The 17850-nt window shown below is 38.3% G+C and overlaps 1 protein-coding gene across 1 annotated transcript; it reads right to left on the bottom strand.

Moving 5' to 3' along the window:
- Window positions 1–234: 234 nt before the first annotated feature.
- BNC1 (basonuclin 1) lies at window positions 235–6750 on the bottom strand. Its single transcript, XM_010017306.1, has 4 exons — window positions 6531–6750; window positions 6118–6353; window positions 2971–4898; window positions 235–916 (listed from the first exon to the last, which is right to left on the bottom strand). Exons 1-4 carry the CDS (start codon window positions 6748–6750, stop codon window positions 235–237), a joined length of 3066 nt encoding a protein of 1021 aa, XP_010015608.1.
- Window positions 6751–17850: the final 11100 nt, after the last annotated feature.

Below are 17850 nucleotides of genomic sequence, written 5' to 3' on the forward strand. Positions count from 1 at the left end.
CTTTCTTTTCTTTACAGAAGCTTTAGCTATTTAATATCAAACTGAACAATTGCACAAAAACTACAGCACCAAGCTTTGCTAAATGAAACCGCTGGAAAGCACACACAGGAGAAAAGAATTTGACTTGTGTTTTTCGAATGGGCTAGCAGTCAAATGAGTTTAAATAAAACTAATGTTAACACATTCCTTAATTGAAATGATTCTTAGCAGAAATAAATGCAGATCAGCATGATCTTACTGTAGGCTAGTTGGTGACCCAGCCAGACTTTTGTGCAGGTTAGGGTTTTGACTGTGCCTGTTCCGACTGCGAACAGATGAAAACATGGTGTTGCAACCTGGGACTTTACATTTGTGGAGCTGGCGGAGATGCACAGTTTTGTAATGAGCCCTGAAAGTTCCTTTATTACTGTAAGTTTTTTGACATATATGACAAGTTATTGGCAAACTGGAAGGTAAATTTGTAAAGTTTTGATTAGCTTTCTCAATTAAAGTACAGTCTTGGTAGAGTTCATCACTGGGCATTAGGCTGGGTCCTTCACAGCTTTCATCACTATCATCCAAGGGCATGGTGCATATTTCACTTCCTCCATCAGAATCCCAAGAAGAATGAGCACTGCTCTCAGATTTAATGCTGGAAGTAGTGCTTAGGTCCAAAACAGCTCCATCATTCGATGGATCGTATCCGTAACTTTCAGAACAGGGTTCTCTAATTTTGCTCATTGGAAAAACGAAGCTGCCTGTTCTGTTCATTCCTTTGAAGATTACAGAAGTATGTCCAACATGTTGTTTTAAAGAGACATCTTGGCAAAACTCCTTAGCCATGTCTTTCAAGAGGTATGTTGCATTGAAATGGTTGTTGAATTCCAGTGTATCTTTAGTCAGAAGCTTATGATGAAGGTTTAGGTTTGAACTATGTCTAGAAGAACAAAGACAAGCTTAGCAAGAAAGCGTTTTGCCTCACTTAACAGCGGTTTCATAATGATCATTAACAAAGAAAAAAAAAATCAATATTTAGTAGCATGCATGAACTGTATAACTAATTTGACCAACTGCCACACTGGGAGTGCACACAGATGACCTGAACTTGCTTGCACTGGCATATATCAGAAATAACTCTACAGAAATCAATGTTTCAGATTCTCTCCTGCATTGTGGATAGCTGTCTGTTCCACCAGATCTAGTGCTGGGCCTAAAAGAGTCGGGGGTCAGGCTAAAAACCTGTATACTGAACTGAGATCAGAGAATGGATTGAGAGGGGTAAACCAAGATTCTTTCCCAATGGACAACACAGGAAAGGAGTGACACCTGAGTCTGCAAAAAATACCGATGATCTTAAGTACTGTAGCCACGTGCCACGATGCAGCTGTACACATCAGTGCAGAGCTTTCATTTGACAGGATTTTCCTTGAAGAAAGGAATTTTACATTTTATGCAACTTGCAGTTTTCAAATGGGCATCTCTAGATTCAGTTTAAAACCACCAAAACATAAAAAAATCACTGCTCCTCACTGGATACTACCAATCAGTTCACTGAAAACTTCCAGACTCTGGATAGGAGATCCAATTTATTGCAAAACAGGGAAAATACTAATTTTTCCCTTTGCTATCATGGTTTAATCCGAACCATGAACTGCTCAGATGGGCACAGAAATGTGGGACTTGAAGTCACAGCACTCTATGTTATAAAATCTAGAAACTTCTACAAAGTTGTTTCACGTAACTAAGTTGTTTCACACAACTGCTGTTTTGCACAAAGTTTGTTAACTTTCTTGTGAGTTAGGCTTTTTTTTTTAAATAAACCATCTTCCAAAAACACCAATGTTAAAACTTAACTGAATGTATTGGTGTGGGAAGGAATTCATGGCATGTGAATGCAAATCTTACTCCTGGCCTTCTTTCCTGTGGCCCATATCACAATTACAGTGGAGAGGAATTCACATCTGGGAAGATGCAAGCAGCAGATCAGGGTATGAAGCCCTGCCAGCAGCAGATGAAACTGTGCATCTCAGATGCAGCGGCCAGTCCTCAGCGACCAGCTCATCCTCTCTCTGGACTGCATCAGCTGGCTCCAGCACTCCTAGCAGATTACAGACAATCTAAACCTTGTGTCACTCTGAACGACTATCCAGGCATGCTTCCTGCAGCCAAAAGCTGCAGTTAAGACTCTTACAGAAGAGTTAGAAAACTTACAACGCTTAGTTGCACTTTAACAGGTTTGTTATCTATCAGTTATCAACTCAGATACATAACTGACGGTCAACAATAAAGCTTCAGTTCTTGTTTCTATGTGTATAATAGGCTGAAATGAAGTGATTTACAGCAACACAATACTGCAGCTAACAGTAAACTGAATCAAACTCATGATATACTTTAGGAATTAGTATGCAATCTCACATAAAAGCACTACCAATGTGGATAAACGCCAGATAGTGTTAGTTCAACTAGCACTGTGTAATGTTAAGTTTTGTACCGACACAGTGTAATCTTACTTTTATTATGGTTTTTTTTCACACCAGTCTGTTGAAAATCCTTGAGTAAAGCAAGGACAAGAGCAAGTGAAGATTTCCTGAATTGATCTCATTGCTTTTTCATTAAAGAGCACTGTATACATTAAAATACACATGAAAGTACATATTAAACATGTAAGTCCACACATGCATCTATTGGCAAACTGCTGAATTCATACCCTTGTGGCTTTCCCTTTATGTTCTAAAGTATTCTTTCAACTATTGCAGTATTTATCAGTTATGAAATTTTCATGGCTTTATTTAATACCTTATCTAGTGGAAAGGAAATGTTTCTTTCAATGGATTTTCATTTCATGAATGTTCTGATAAATTATCGTACCTGTTATATGAGGATATACAGAAAAATCTTTGCAGGCTTCATTCCTCAAACACTCATTTTAATTTCAAATTAGGCTCCATTGTGATGGTAAAATAAATACAATTTTGTTTATGATTTTCTTACCTGTCTCGACTTCTACGAGAAGGGAAAGCAGCATTACAGCCCTCAACTGTGCAAATATGCATTTCTTTGAGATGTACATTTTTAAAATGCATTTTTACACTGTAAGGGTTTTTAAAAGTCTTCTTACAGATGTCACAATGAAAGCGGCTTTCTTCCTTCTGAATCCCTAGTGCATGTTGACTGACATGATCCATATCTTTAGAGTCTTCAAAACAAGGAATGGCAGCACCCCTGTTTGACAAAGTGCTGAAAAAGCCCCCGGTCAGCAAGTGGTGTTGCAATTCAGGGCAGTCATCTTTAGGAATCCTGCGCTTTGACTGCTCTTTAATATACATGGGGGGTTCAGTCATTGGTTTTATAACATCATTGTGGTGGTGTTTTGGATCTTCATACATAATCTCATGGGAAACTATTTTTAATGGTTGGTTTTCTTCTGGTTTAACCTCTTTCTCATAGTGATGCAATTCATTCTCAGAGATATCCTTGATGTATTTGTTATTTGGCACAAAGACAGATTCAAAATACTTTGGGCCCTCTACCCCAGAGACAGATTTCCATGAATTACCTGAATAGGGGTGCTTTTCCACCCTGTCGGTCACCCGCTTCTCTATCTTATGCTCACAGGTCTCAAGCTCTCCATCGCTTACCACTTGCAGGCGTGTATCATCTTCAGAACTGGCAACATCACTACTTTCATTCGGTGTCTCAACAGCTTCTTTTTCTATCTTAATAGGCATACTTGATTTACGAGATTTCTTCTTGGGTAGCATGTCAAATGGCAATTCATTTGAAACAAGCTGCTCTGGTATAGAGGAGGAAACAAGAGGCAGAGAAGGAAGAGTACCTGGAGTATTAGCAAGCTCAGCTGGTGTGACTGGGCTACGGTAAAAAGGAAGAACAGGCTGTACTGTCTTCAGGTTTGGGAAGAGGACACCATTCTGTCCGATACTGGGAAATCCAGCCTGACCCTTTGAATCTGTACAAGAGCTGGCATAGCTGGTAATAGTTCTGCTATCCGGAGCTAGAATTGTAAATTCCGTCCTTTTACTATCTCCAGGTCCAGCAATGGTCAAACCATTTCTTAGATCTTTATCCCTGTTATTTCTATTCATTGGCATATGGAGTCTGGGGTTAGGATTTGCACTATGACGATTGCGACTACGCAGAGAGCTAAATACCATATTGCAGCCCTCAATTGTGCATTTGTGCTTTATCTTCAGATGAACAGCATTGTAATGTATTTTCAAAGTACCTTTGTCATAAAATGTCTTTTCACATGCAGTGCAGAAAACACGCCCTTTCCTTGGCCCAGCGCCATTCTTTTCAACAGATTTCATTTTGGTTTCTGGAGATAGTGCTGTCATTTCAAGCTTTGCTGCTGCATTATGTGAACTGGAATCACTTAAAAGGGCATCATCTTCTGTTTTAGTGGTGACATCTGGACCATTTATGCTCCTCTCATTTTCAACTTGAAATGGTGCAGAACTAGAAGTTAAGAAGCTGCTTTCAGAAAATGGTATCTGAACATCTTGTTTAGTTTCATTGCTATGGTCTTGACCTTGCTCAATCAAATGTCTTTCTGGCGGTGAACCTATCAAAGGTGGAGGCACTGGACTGAAAAACTGAAATGGCAGCATGAAAGCCATGTTATTTACAATATTCTCAAAGGGATGAATGTTGGCGGGACTAATTTTGTCCAAGGAAGGAGAAAAATTAGGACTGTGTTGATTGCAGCTCTCAATGAATGCCCTAATATCCAAATTGGCAGTTGGTGGTGGTATTATAATGGATTGCCCTTCTTTCTCTTGAATTGCCATTAACTCTACAATGGATTTAGTTTCTCCAAAACGAAGAAACTGCTGCAGAGTAGCCAGTTCTTCTTCAGTGGTCATTATGCTCCAGTGATCCAGCACCTTTCCTGAAGCATCCTAAAGCCAAAAATATTTAAATGAGTCCGACATTAGTTAAGGCAAACAAAAAACCCCTCCCCTGAATCTCTCATTTTTTCAGGGACTAAAACTTCTTCTCCAGTGAAATGATAAAATCATTCTATTTAATGAGATTAATGCCAATTCTGTGATACTTTCTTCCAAATTTTACTACCCCAGCGATACTATTTCTTTCAGAACTAACAGTGTTATTTTCCAATAAACTGTTCTTTTTTCCCACAAAAATTAAGACACGTCATTTGAACAACAGTTAGTATCATGTAAGTCCAGACAGCAGAGATGGAGCAATCAGACCAAGATTTAGCTCCTCATTTAAGTCAAGTATTCTTTCATTGCAAGTTTAATAATCTTCCAAGCAAGTAAGATCAGAGAACAAATGAACCTGTATTGATCTATTGCCAGTGTTCACAGAGCACAGCTGTAATTACACTAGTGTTGGAGTTCTTTCAAACTCTAGCTATGCCTAACTTTTCCCAATAACTACAATAAATATTTTATCACAGAACATGTATTTGATGGCCTACTGAGATTTTTCACAGTGCATGTAAGAGTTTCTAAGATGATGAAGAACGTAACATTATAAATTTTTCATGTGGTAGAGGTTCAAGGTAATTGATTCCATATTTTTAATCCTAACACTAAAAAGCAAGATTATCAAGACCATTAAATATTGATTCATGTCATAATGTAAGATCATAATGTTACTTTACATAAAAGGTAACTTCCACAGTAGCAAGGACTAATATCAGTGCAAGCACACAGGGCCAAATTCATCCTTGATGTAGCTCCACTAAAGTCAGTAGTGCTACATCAGAGACGAATATTGTCCCTGTTGTTTAAAAAGATGGGAAGTTTATTTGTCAATGTATTATGCTACTCTATAAAAGCAAAGTCCCTGTTTAAATAATACTAGCACAAATTCTGAAGCCTTTACTTTTATACATTCCCAGTAACTTTTATTTTTTCTCTTGGCTTATCTTTCTTGATAGATTTGAGCAAAGTCGGAAGGTTTCAGGTAAGTCTGACTCAGAGAACAATGACCAAAAATCCATCATTTCTTTTCCAGCACTAACCTTGTACAAGTCTATTACTGCCTTTCAGATGTATTACTTTGTTAATGCATTGTGAACCACTGATAAGATTAAGCTAGAAAACATTATGAATTACTACTCAGCTATCATATTTATATTTAAAATACCTGTAGCACATATCCACGTATATAATCCTGTAGTGTCCAATCCAGGGCATGGAGAATCTGTATCACCTCTTCCTGCTTCAGTACACTGAAAAGCCGATCTAACAGAATTTTAAGGCGCACAGGAATGGCTTGGGTTCCGTACAACATGAGGCTACTGATATCAAAGACAACATTGGATTGAACTATTTCTACCTGGCTTGATGGGTAGAGGTTGGGAATCCTTAATTTGCTCAGGGCTGAAAATAAAATCACAAAATGTAAACAAACTTGAGTCACAAGAGAGAGATAAAACTGAATGTAACTAATACTAGGGTTTGGGGGGGGGGGGGGGGAGGTGAGGAGTGACACAAAAAGCATGCTATGGAGAGGAGGATCCTAAAAGGTTTTATATAGATTGTAAGAACAAATATTACCATGTGCTACCCATCCATGCCGGCACTGGTCACATTGTCGCTGATTTATTTTCCCCGGTTTGAAGCACTGACAACTACAGTTCAGGAGAGTGCATCGGATAGCCTGGAAATCAATAGAAAGGATGATAGGTAATATATAAGCACCATCTAAAGTGCGCAGAGTATACATATAAAATCCACCCATAAAATCCACATGAAGTCGGTTAGCATACCAGCACATACCTACCAATGTGCAATAGAAGTAATCTAGGCAAAACCTGAGTTATGCAAGATTACTCTGCTTAAGAGAGGATCAGTCACCAGCTAGAACACTAGAATATTATGGAAGCAAAATATTTAATGTCGTACATGCAACACTTCTGCGGATTTATTTAGGCAGAAACACCTTTTTAATAATAATGAAGTGTTCTTGTGCAGTCACCTCAGCTATCATCTTCATGTAAGACCACTTTTTTTTCAGGAAGGTTTGAAAACAAAGACATACAGATGAAAGTCCCACTCGGAGTTTTGCTGGAATTCTATAATATAAGAAGCTCTAATAAGCAATGCCTTAGCTCTGCACAGATGCCATCCCTTACATACAGCAGTATCCACATAGAACGTAAGTATCCTGTCCAAGATACAGGAGTCCACTAGTGCTTCTCAGTAACAAAGCTCACCAAAAAGTACTCAAGCTTCTCCAAATACTATAGCAGTCACACTTGGTTAGAAAAATGCTTGAAAGATAATAGGCAAAATAGAGAACATGCAGAGGCAGCAACCAGTTGCACAGTTCAATTTCTGCATCACTTTACTCTCACCTAGATCATCTATAATGCAAATCAAATTAGTATTCAGATATTCCTAATCGACAGGGTGATACAAACTTGCTTCCTGGAGTATTTGCTTTCTTCTGTATGTGCCCATCTGCTGCAGAAGGCAGACAGACAACTTTGAGGTCCTAGTTAAAGCACTATAGGGATTGCTATAGAGCAAAGCATTTGTAAGGATTCTGTATTGCTTAGATCTGACACTGAGAATAGCTCCTGCATAAATGGAATATTTATTAAGGGAGGGAAAGTGAAGAAATTAATGTGCAGAAAGTCTGCACTGGAATAAATAAATAAATAAGATTACACAATTGTAACGTGTCTGCATTTTTCTGGTTTTAAAGAAAATGTTTTATGTTTTGAAGTACAGAGAGGCAAATATGAAATAAGGCAAAGTTATGCCCACCACTGGCTGCTACCCATGCTCCGAGGGTCATATGCAAAATGGGGACTTCCTCTACTTATTAGTATCCATAGAAAAGCAAGACAAGACTTGAAGAGAAAAGTAACGTCTTTTCAATGCAGGCATCCCCACATTGGCAGCTTTGGAAAACATACAAAGAAGCAAGTTTTTGGACAATCAGACTAAGAAAAATGAACGCAGGAGATGTTTAAAATGAAAAGGACATTAAGAGAAAGATAATTTCACTGGGGTTTTGCAATGGGCATTTCTTTAGGCTTGAAGAATTTGACTGATTCAGGGCAGAACAAGACACTGCGTACAACAGTCTACTACAAACAAGCATGTGCAGGACATTTGGATGCCCAGTGCCTTAAATGACTGGATTTGGACTGAGATTTTAAATTCTCAGTAGCTGGTTTATCGAGGAGATAGCTTACATGCACATCTCCAAACTGCAGTGACTTGATGCTGAGATTCATCTTTATTTGAAGAATCAGAACAAGTGGCAACAGGGCTATTGAAATTTCTGAATCATTTTGCCTTTAATCTTTTAAAGGAGTCATTGCAAAATACTGAATTCTCGAGAAAAGCTCTGTGCTCCACAGAAAGTCATAAAATCCACATCAATACCCCACATAGTGTGAATTGCTTCACTTTAATAGAGGATATATTTTCACTTAGATGCTAAAATACTTTCATATAACAATAAAAAGCCATAAATTTCTTCCAGAAAGGTTGGGAAAAAAAGACATAGTTGGCTGCTGATTCATTTCTCTCACAAGATCTCCAACAATAATGCAGTTGAAGTCTTCTGCCTCTGTCCATACATATTATTCTGTGCCTTGCACAGACTGAACCCCTTCCATAAGCAACCCTGCTAGGTTTGGTAGGCTGCTGTGCATTCCACGAATGCATCTTTTGCAGTGCCTCCAGACAGCATTACAAAAGAGTACTTCCTTTTTCTGCAAGAAGTACCAGAAATATGCACAATGAAGAAAGCTGTCATGATGATAAGTTAATTGAGATTTCAAAATTCTTTAAATTCTTCTCCTTTGGACATGTTCTGCAAACCACTGACCTTCAGAACTATTTTTTCTTCTCGATTTGTGTACTTAGACAAGAAAGATACATTGCACAAAATCCTGCATTTCAGAGCTTTGTGTAACATCTTTTTTCTACATGATAAATGTATTTATTATGTCCTCCTGCATATGTGTAGAAGACTGCACAGGCAAAAAGTAAAAGGAGGACATTTTGCTTTACGTATATGAAAGCAGCTATTATGGAGTAAAGTTCCCTTCTCTTCTAAATATGGAACTGATCCCCTCTCAAGTAAATATGTTCCTGCTTCTGGACACCAGTCTTAGATGAAGTTAGCTTGCACACTGCCAACATATCAAAGTATACCCTCAAATCAGGGATCTGCCGCTGATTTAAAAAATGACTTGTAAGAATCCCTGAGAAGAAACACGTGTGATTTTCAGGTTGGTAGCATTTCCCTTCATTTGTGCTTGACAGAGTTTGTCTCTCTTAAAACCTCTCCACCAATATTTGCGTTAATGTAGTCACAGAGAATATGTAACATGGCAAAATTAACTTTTAAATAATCAGCGAGTCACAATTCTGAATCTTCATTCATTGTTCAGCTTAAAAAGGCACTTCTAAAAGATGCACTTTGATTATCTCCCAAGTTAACTTGTATCAGAGTTTAATGAAGAGAAATTTGGCAAAACTTCATGAGATTAATATGCTTGCCTTTTGCCTGTTAATCCTACTGTCCTTAATACGCCTATTCTAAGGTACTGTAATTATATCAAGTCTTTTAATGCGCTTTATTTTCCTAACAAGTAGAACATACACACAATTTCATTCTACAGAACAAAGGAATAACTTTCTATATTGCAAACATGTAGAACTTGAAAATTGTAATTAAGGGATTGGAAATGTAGATGGAAATTAAAATGGAATTTTTTTAAAGTGCCATCTTTTCATTCAGGTCTATTATTTAGTTTCATTTTCCAGAAACATAAGACAGATGTTTCAAAAAAATAGATCTTATGCTATCATCAAGGATCTTGTTATTGCTTTCCAGTCACTCTCTCCCTCACAAATGGAGCTAAATCCATTATCAGCAACACTTTCTTCATTTTATTTATTTTTTTTTTAATAAAGTTGAAAATTCTGACCAAAATTTCCTGTGGTTTTACCGGCATGACTGTGGAAATCCAAATGTCAGATTTTTTTAATGCAAATAATTCCTTATTATGAGAGAAACAGATGAACTATTAAACTGGTCCCTATAAAACATCTAACGACGAATCACTGAAAAAGAAATCTTAACATCTGTTGCCTGCTCATGACTGCTGACATCTTTCTTTGCCAGATATTGATGTGGCTTCGATTATGCTTTAAAAGTTACTGAATGTTACTTTGGAGCCCACTCGCAGCCTTTACAGAAAAGCACAAGCTAATGGGACAATTTCATTCTCATTGTGGGATATAATCAAGCTTCGTTTCTAAAGCAAGTTTGAGATCATCTGTGCTCTCCTGAAGCCTTTTGGGACCTACTCTTGCTTCCAACATACTAACAGCAGGTTTAAAAAATGCAGCAATAGGAGAAGGGCTGTACAACTGTGTCAAATCGCATTTAGTGTTAAGTGGATTCTGGTTTGACAGCACTTTGGCTTGGGAAATAAATTAAAATGTAAGCAAGTATTGAAGATACTGTCAGGATCGAGTTAGAGATCTCTGCTCGCACTGGAAAGCCGGTCTGGCTCTCTGCATGCAGCGAGAGCTGCAAATGCAGACACCACTAAAATGGAAGAGCAAGTCCCAGGTTACCCTGGTAGTGTTTAGTGTTGGTATTGCACAGGTCAGCAGCCTCACTTGTTTCTGGCATCCAAGAAAAACCCTTGTCTTCTTTGCACAAAGCTACCCCTCACTTTACAAACTGGTATTTTAAAGCTACTGTCATCACATGAAAAGCATGAGAGCTTTACTGCTCTGCTATGAGGTTTAATGACAAAATGCTGGCCTTGATGCTGTGTTACAGGGACATCTTTTCCAATCAGGGGTTAGAAATTCCTATCAATTTAAAATGCAGGTTTGAAATAAAAATAGGAATTACATGAAAGAAATGTGTGAAAGTTCCACTAGATGAGACGTAACTTTTCATGTCCTTCTAGCAACAAGCTGTATCTCCTACAGTCATCTCATCTTCATTTCCCAGAAAAAGTAATCCCACTGAATATACGTAACCCTCCAAGATATGTGCTCTGGTGAGAAAATATCCTATAGAAAAGAACTGGTACGAGTCCCATTTCTGTAGAATAGACTAGCAGGGGCTCTACAGCAAGAACACTTGTGGAGGAAGAGCCAAGAATTAGAATGGGGGAAGAAGATCAATTTGTAAAGCATTAGGATTTTTGGTTTTGTCTGCCAATCAGGTATAACATAAAAGCCTTTGTACGTCCTAGAGTACAGGTAGCAATTTCCTCACATATTAAGAATAATCCACAGAAATTAAGCGCTTTTTGGTTTACAGAACTAAAATTAAACATGAGACATATGTATGGTAATTAGGAAATACTTTCTTGCTTGCACTTCGTAAGAGGTTTGCAAAGGAAGTAAAGGGATGGATACATTTATCACCTCTTAAATTCAAAGTACAATCCACAGCTAAATCAAAGGACAAATCCAAATCCGTGTGTACCTTTCAGTAAAGAAAGCAGTAACTATACATAAGAGTAAAATTGCCTTCTTGGCCAATTTGCTTTCTTTCCTGTTTGTGCTGTTATCCACTGGATTTCTTGTGGTTGCAAAGTTTATATAAGTCTTCCTCTTTCACCACCCATTTACATTTGATTACTTCTGTGTTTGAATCCTTTGAGCAACCACTGAAAGCAGAGATAAATTAGAACCCCCTTTATCTTAAGCGCCTCTGTCAATGCTGTACTTTTCCACATCATACAATAAGCAAAGCTTCATTTTATAATTTTTTTCTTTGGGAGGCAACTTTTACCACTTCACCTAGGGATACATTCCACTGATAAATAATACTATTGGTCTGTTTTGTCATGATCTAGAACAAGTTCTCAATTTACATTTTGTCCACCTTATTTTCACCGTACCACAACTCAGCTGTGCTTATCTGTATCACACTAATAATACTTGTTTTTCTCATCTATCCCATGTGTGTTTGTACCCATCATGTCCCCTCTATAGTACATATTTAACTCTTCTGTGTGTTCTTCATAAGCACAGACTTCAGCTTTTGATACTCTGTTGAGCCCTCTGCAGTTTACTGAAATTAAAATATATTCCAGTATATTCTAAGTGCAATCACAAAAGGTGTTGGGCTGCTCCAGATGGTGTTAAGTACTTATTGAAGACTTAGCCCAACAATTAAGCCTAAACTGCATGTTGATACATTAGAGTTCAGATTAAGCATCTTATATTTCTATTGTTCCTTGAAAGTTTCAATGTATTCCCAGTTTAGTAAGGCTATGAATCCCATCTGCCTGTAGAGAACATTTGGAGGGCCCCTGCAGCACCTTCAAGGAAAGGCTCTGAGCCATTTTCTTCTTCCTGACATGCCCACTTCAAAGAGGAAAGAGGGATGGCTGGAGGATGGACAGAACATGGAAACCCTTCAGTGCCTGTAAGCAGAGCAGGAAGGACGCATGGGGAATGGGGAAAAGAGACACACCAAGCAATAGTGCACTGAAATGCACTTACATGTGCGCAGGTCTGACAGCAAGGCCCATTTGAGTTACTCTGCACAAGGTAAACTTGGCCCATGCTACAGCTTGGCATGAACTTGTTCAGTTTTGTGGTATTTTCTGCTGTCACGTGTTTACAGTTCTCAGTCATGGCTGAGGTCAAAGCTGTGCTGTTAAGTCACACACCACTGATAATCCACATCCACCGCCTGCCTCAGTCCTTGAAACAAATGGATTTCCATTCATATACATTTATGCCTGCGCAAGTACATTTGGCTTTGCAAGCTCTGCTGTTTCTATGCTGAAGTTTAAAATACTTAAGACTAAAATAATGACATAAAAGTATTAAGAAGGAAAATGTCCCCATAAGATTTCCAGTTACCCTAGGCTGAATGCTGCACACACTATCTTATCTCACAAAAAAATGTCTCTTACAAAGTAACAGCTGCTGTTAATAGTTATTTAATAAATATAATAAGTAACAACAAACGTCTTTCATGAGAAGCAAACAAGCAAAACCAAACCTTACAGTTTGTTGTATCCGTATTTCGAGCTTTTAATTAAGCAGAGAAAAGCTGCACACGGAAGTGACAGAGTAAACAGCACTGACCAAATTAGCTCCAACCTTCTCCATTAGCAGACACGTTTAAAACGCTGGCCCTCGATGATTCATCTGACAAACTGCTTATTAGTGAAATAATTTAGCAAAATTCTTGTCTCCTGCTCAAGAGACCAACAAGGAGACAGATGAGAAAGATGGGCCACGACTTGCCTTTTGCAGTGCCACTAAACACGAAGTTACACTCGTAACTCAGCTCCTAAATCTGCAATGGCTCCTCAGTAACAGGGTTTCATACACACCGACCATACACACCAGCTCCTACCAAGCTCAGGAGGTGCAAGAACCTTTTAAAAACGCAGACAAACCCCTTTTGTTTCAGAGGCCAAACAACACCTATTGTGTTGAAGATTTTGGCTGGTGCCAATACCACTCAACTCCCACTTACCCCTTCTCTGTGGGGAAATTATGTTATGATTTTTAATCCTAAAAGAACACAAAGGCCACAAGTTGAATACATTTTCTAGATAAGACCACAGAATACATCCCATTAATTATCTGGATCCTATGTATATATTCATACTGTTTATTTGGGGTCAGATGCCAAAACCTGACCTCCTTTTAAACAGCCACAGCCTGAGCATACACGTAAATAGAGTATTTATCCAGATCCTGCAGCAAAACAAAGCCAATTTAGACCTAGAATTCGAGAAATCGCTCTCTTGTGGGGGTAGCTGAGCATCTTGAGCTAAAAATGCTTAATTGTCCTTGTAATAATTAACTAAAACATCCTCAAAACCATCCAAAACATGAGGGGGGGGTGTGTGGAACGAAAAAGCTCAGTAAAACAGAATTGAAATTAGGTAATACCTTCACACGATGGCATCACCCCATCAAATCAACCATGCTTATGGATTTAAAAGACAGTTTTAGCTGGCTACTAAATTATGGACCATGAGTCCACACGTCATCACTTGGTTAAATAGTTTTTCTGAGAACAGTCCTGAGACTGAGGAGCTGAGATGAGACTGAACTAAACCCAGACTCAGTCCTAGAGTCACTCTGGGCTCATGGGCAGCCAATGGAGAGGAGCTCAGGGCAGACCCGGGCACTGCAGCAGGGCGAGGGAGCAGAAGGGAGCCGTTTCGGAGAGAGGCAGCATGCTACAAGGGCAAACTTTAATCACAGCATAACTTGTGGGATGAAAATCACTCCTCATGCATGTCACTTACCCTAAAGGGCCCCTTAGGGCAACTCTTGTTAATGGCACTGTCAAAATAATTATAAAGAGAAAAGAATGTGAGCGCGCGCACACGTGTGTGTGAGCACACACTCAGACTGCTGCTCTTGAAACAAAAAGCACTGGACAGTAAAACTTAATTTTGCTGTTCAGCAACATGCTTGTAGATACATTGGCTTATGGTGCAATTAATCTCACTTGTTAACAACAGGTGTGTGCTGACAGACAGCTTGGTCAGACTCGGGCAAGCATTTAGATCCTCTTTTACCGTTTGGTTTGGAAAAGAAAACAAGAAATACAAATTGAGGAATGAAAAATGTCACATTATCATTATCTTACGGTTATTTACTTTTGATTCTGAAACAGACTACAATGCTACGGTTCCCCTGGCATACCTGCCCTGGCCTGCGTAAGGCAGGAATGTTTTGCCGAGTATTAAGCAGTGTCTATCACAAGGTATTGAAGTAACTTCCCTTTTTCATAAATTTACAGGAAAGATTCTTATTAGTGCATTCCAAAAATGAGTGAAAGTGCTGCATGCTCATGACAAAAAGTGCTCAGGCTTTAGGAGTCTGGATAAGCCACTGGACAGAAACAGTGTGAAAGGTCTGATGATAAAGCACTAGATGCCATTTAATCTAGCAAATAAATGGTGCACGTACTGTTTATCTGTATTGACTTTCTATGCATACCACGGTAAATGCTGAAAGTACAGACCTATCCATGAACTGAATTTTAATTAAATATATAACTCCAAGCCCTATGTTAGCAAGGAATAAGTGTTATAAACCCAAATGCACAAATATGATAGAAATGAAAAATACTAGTATAAATCAACTGCAAGCCCTTCAAAATACATCTTTACCTAGCTTCTAAAGTGTTATATGTGCACAGTGTGGTGAGTTAATGTTTCAAAGACAATCCTAACTTTTCCAGCTCCTCACACAGCTGCTTAAGTCTCAAAGCCATGAAATATTCCTGCTTATTTTTTTTCCTTTTATCCCTGTTACGGAGCAGAGGCAGAGATTAAAAAATAACAACAAAAAAATAGTATCTCTCTGAAACATTCATCATTACACAATTTCATTTAATGCAATTTCATACATTTTAAACCCAAACAGTACACATATGTACGCATACACATGATACTATCTGTGGTGCTACAATTACGCAATATTTTATGCAACAGGGTCATTCCATTGGTCATTTCACAATTTAAAACTTGGAAACTCAGAATTCCCTTTTAGTGAACACACGTGAGGAAAATCTTAACTGGCTTTCAGTCATCAGCTCCTTTCAAATGGAAAAAATACCCATTTCTCATTGATAATCAGCTATATTTGAAATGTGAAGTAGAAAGTTTGCATTTTGCTGCCTTTTTCCCCCCTTATCTGTTTAAAGAAACAGTTCTACCATGGTTTTAAAGTGTGGAATGAAAATGTCACTGTTTCTTATTCTCAAAATGACTGAGGTATGCTAGAAATTGACATTTTTCCTTATTAATTCAATAATTTTTTTTTTTTTAGGTTGAATATTGACATTTCAGTCCCTAAGCAGATTTTTGAGATTGTAACTAGCAATAAAATAGCAAGAAATAAAAACTAAAAAGAAGACAGACAATGACTCTCTCTGTAAAACTTCAACTGTAGCATCTGCTAGGACAAAAATTGCTGGCTGCCCAACACATAGACACCGTGAAAGCTCCTGCACCGCTGAAGCCAGGGAGGACAGGAAATGATCCAGAGGGCCAAACCAATAGTTTTTCTTCCCTGGATGGATGTTTTGCTGGAATGATGAACTCAAGTTCCATACCTAAAATTTAGCTCAAGTCTGCAGGAAAAATGTTTCCTCAATGCCAAATCATACCAAAAAGTGCTTTTAGATTGTGTCTATGTAGCAAAAACTGTAATCCGAAATTAAATGAGAACACTTCTGTTCTTGTCAGAGGTGTATTTAACGTTACCATAATGAAGTCTTCGTTACTGAAAACAAAAATCAGTCACTGGCTGGTTTGGTAATGGAATGACATTCTCAGTGTTGTATGAATGGATTTTTAACAATATCATGAACGGGCATGGAAGCTGGGAGTCAAGACATTTGGTATCAAAAGGCAAAGCTTGTTGCAGCCTAAATAGGCATAATTTCCTCTCCGTTATAGTGAAGCGCATGGAGTGGCCCAACATTTGTAATATTTTTTCCTGTTTCTGTGAAGATTTCGCTTTCCTGCAGGCTTGGATATGTTTGCAGAGACCATTATTTTAGGGTTCTGAGTAGGTTGTAGATGGTTCGGTAGTTCAAAGAAAAAAAAAAATTAAAAAACAATCAAGCAAAAAACATTTATATAAAGTATGACAAAAAATGTATTTTCCACAACATTAGTTAGTTTTTGCATGTTCACCTATTGTCCAAATAAAAGTCTGATTAAGCTGCAAACTACTACAAACTCTAGTGTTTAAATCAAACAGAAATGCAATCATACTGATTACGAAGAAAACTTACTAGCATTATACACATAATGGTAAGGAGATCTAATGGAATATACATGGTACGCTCTGTATTTTTCCCCTTTTCTGTAAAAGCACCAATTAGAAAGTGTATATTATTCTAATCACTAGAACAAAGAAAACTAACACGCACTGTTGCTAGCAGTTAAAAATAATGCTAGTCCTACTTTGCACCATGACCTAAGTGGAGCGAGGCTCCCCACCTCCCACTCCTCCAGCACTGAGAGCTGAGCCACAATTTCTCTGTTTTAAAACCCAAGTACAGAAACAGAGACATTTGTCTAACACACCGCTTGCATATTTTTCGGCAAACTGCAGTAAACAGAACTGTATTTTCCAAAAGGATGTTAAAAATAGAAGCATATGCTCTTTTCCCACCTAGAATTGTATCCTTACAATTAAAGACTATTAGCTGGCATCCCTTTTAACCGTCAAACTCAGACAGTGGCAGTTCTATAGCCACAAAGAGAAGCAGTAAATGAGAAGAACATGTTACTACACTGCATTTGAGAAAGTTTGGCTCCAAGCTATGCACTGATTAATATCAGATCTCCTTCTTTACTTGCCTCTTGACAATCTTGTCACATCTGGCTGACAAATCCTTACAAGCTTATCCAAACCAAGGCAGCCCAGATCATGCTCCGGGAGTAGCTTGAAGGAAGCGGCAACACCAGCCATGCACTGATGTGCCATCATGAAACTAATGAAGCTGACTTCACTTGCAGACTGCAGGAACACGAAGAAACACAACATGCCTCAAGGTTTTGCAACATAACACAGAGTTAGCTCACCAAGATAAGACAAACAATCAGCTCCCGAGGTTCAAGAAGCCAAGTAGTTACATGAATTACAAAAATTTATATAGAAATCGCTTGAACAACCACCTCAGCTAAATGAGCACAATAAACTCCAACTTCAGATCAGACGTGAAAATTGACTGCTAAATGCCTTTCAAACAATGTTGGGTTGGTTGTTTTTTTTAATTAAACCAAAACTAGTTTATTTCATTTTCTCTCTCCCACATCCCCAAAATAGCAGAATGTTGCCTGGCTCCCAGGTTATTTAAACTGAAAAACGTTGGGGG

The sequence above is a fragment of the Nestor notabilis genome, unplaced genomic scaffold (genome assembly GCF_000696875.1).
Source record: "Nestor notabilis isolate BGI_N333 unplaced genomic scaffold, ASM69687v1 scaffold14846, whole genome shotgun sequence".
Lineage (NCBI taxonomy): Eukaryota > Metazoa > Chordata > Aves > Psittaciformes > Psittacidae > Nestor > Nestor notabilis.

Excerpts from the sequence above, each read along its gene's own strand:
- BNC1 (XM_010017306.1), bottom strand. The coding sequence starts at position 6,750 with ATGTGCTGGTATGCTAACCGACTTCATGTGGATTTTATGGGTGGATTT. Across the intron at positions 4,899-6,117 it reads TACGTGGATATGTGCTACAG|GATGCTTCAGGAAAGGTGCT; the intron begins GTATTTTAAATA and ends TTTTGGCTTTAG. Across the intron at positions 917-2,970 it reads TCTCGTAGAAGTCGAGACAG|ACATAGTTCAAACCTAAACC; the intron begins GTAAGAAAATCA and ends TTGTTCTTCTAG.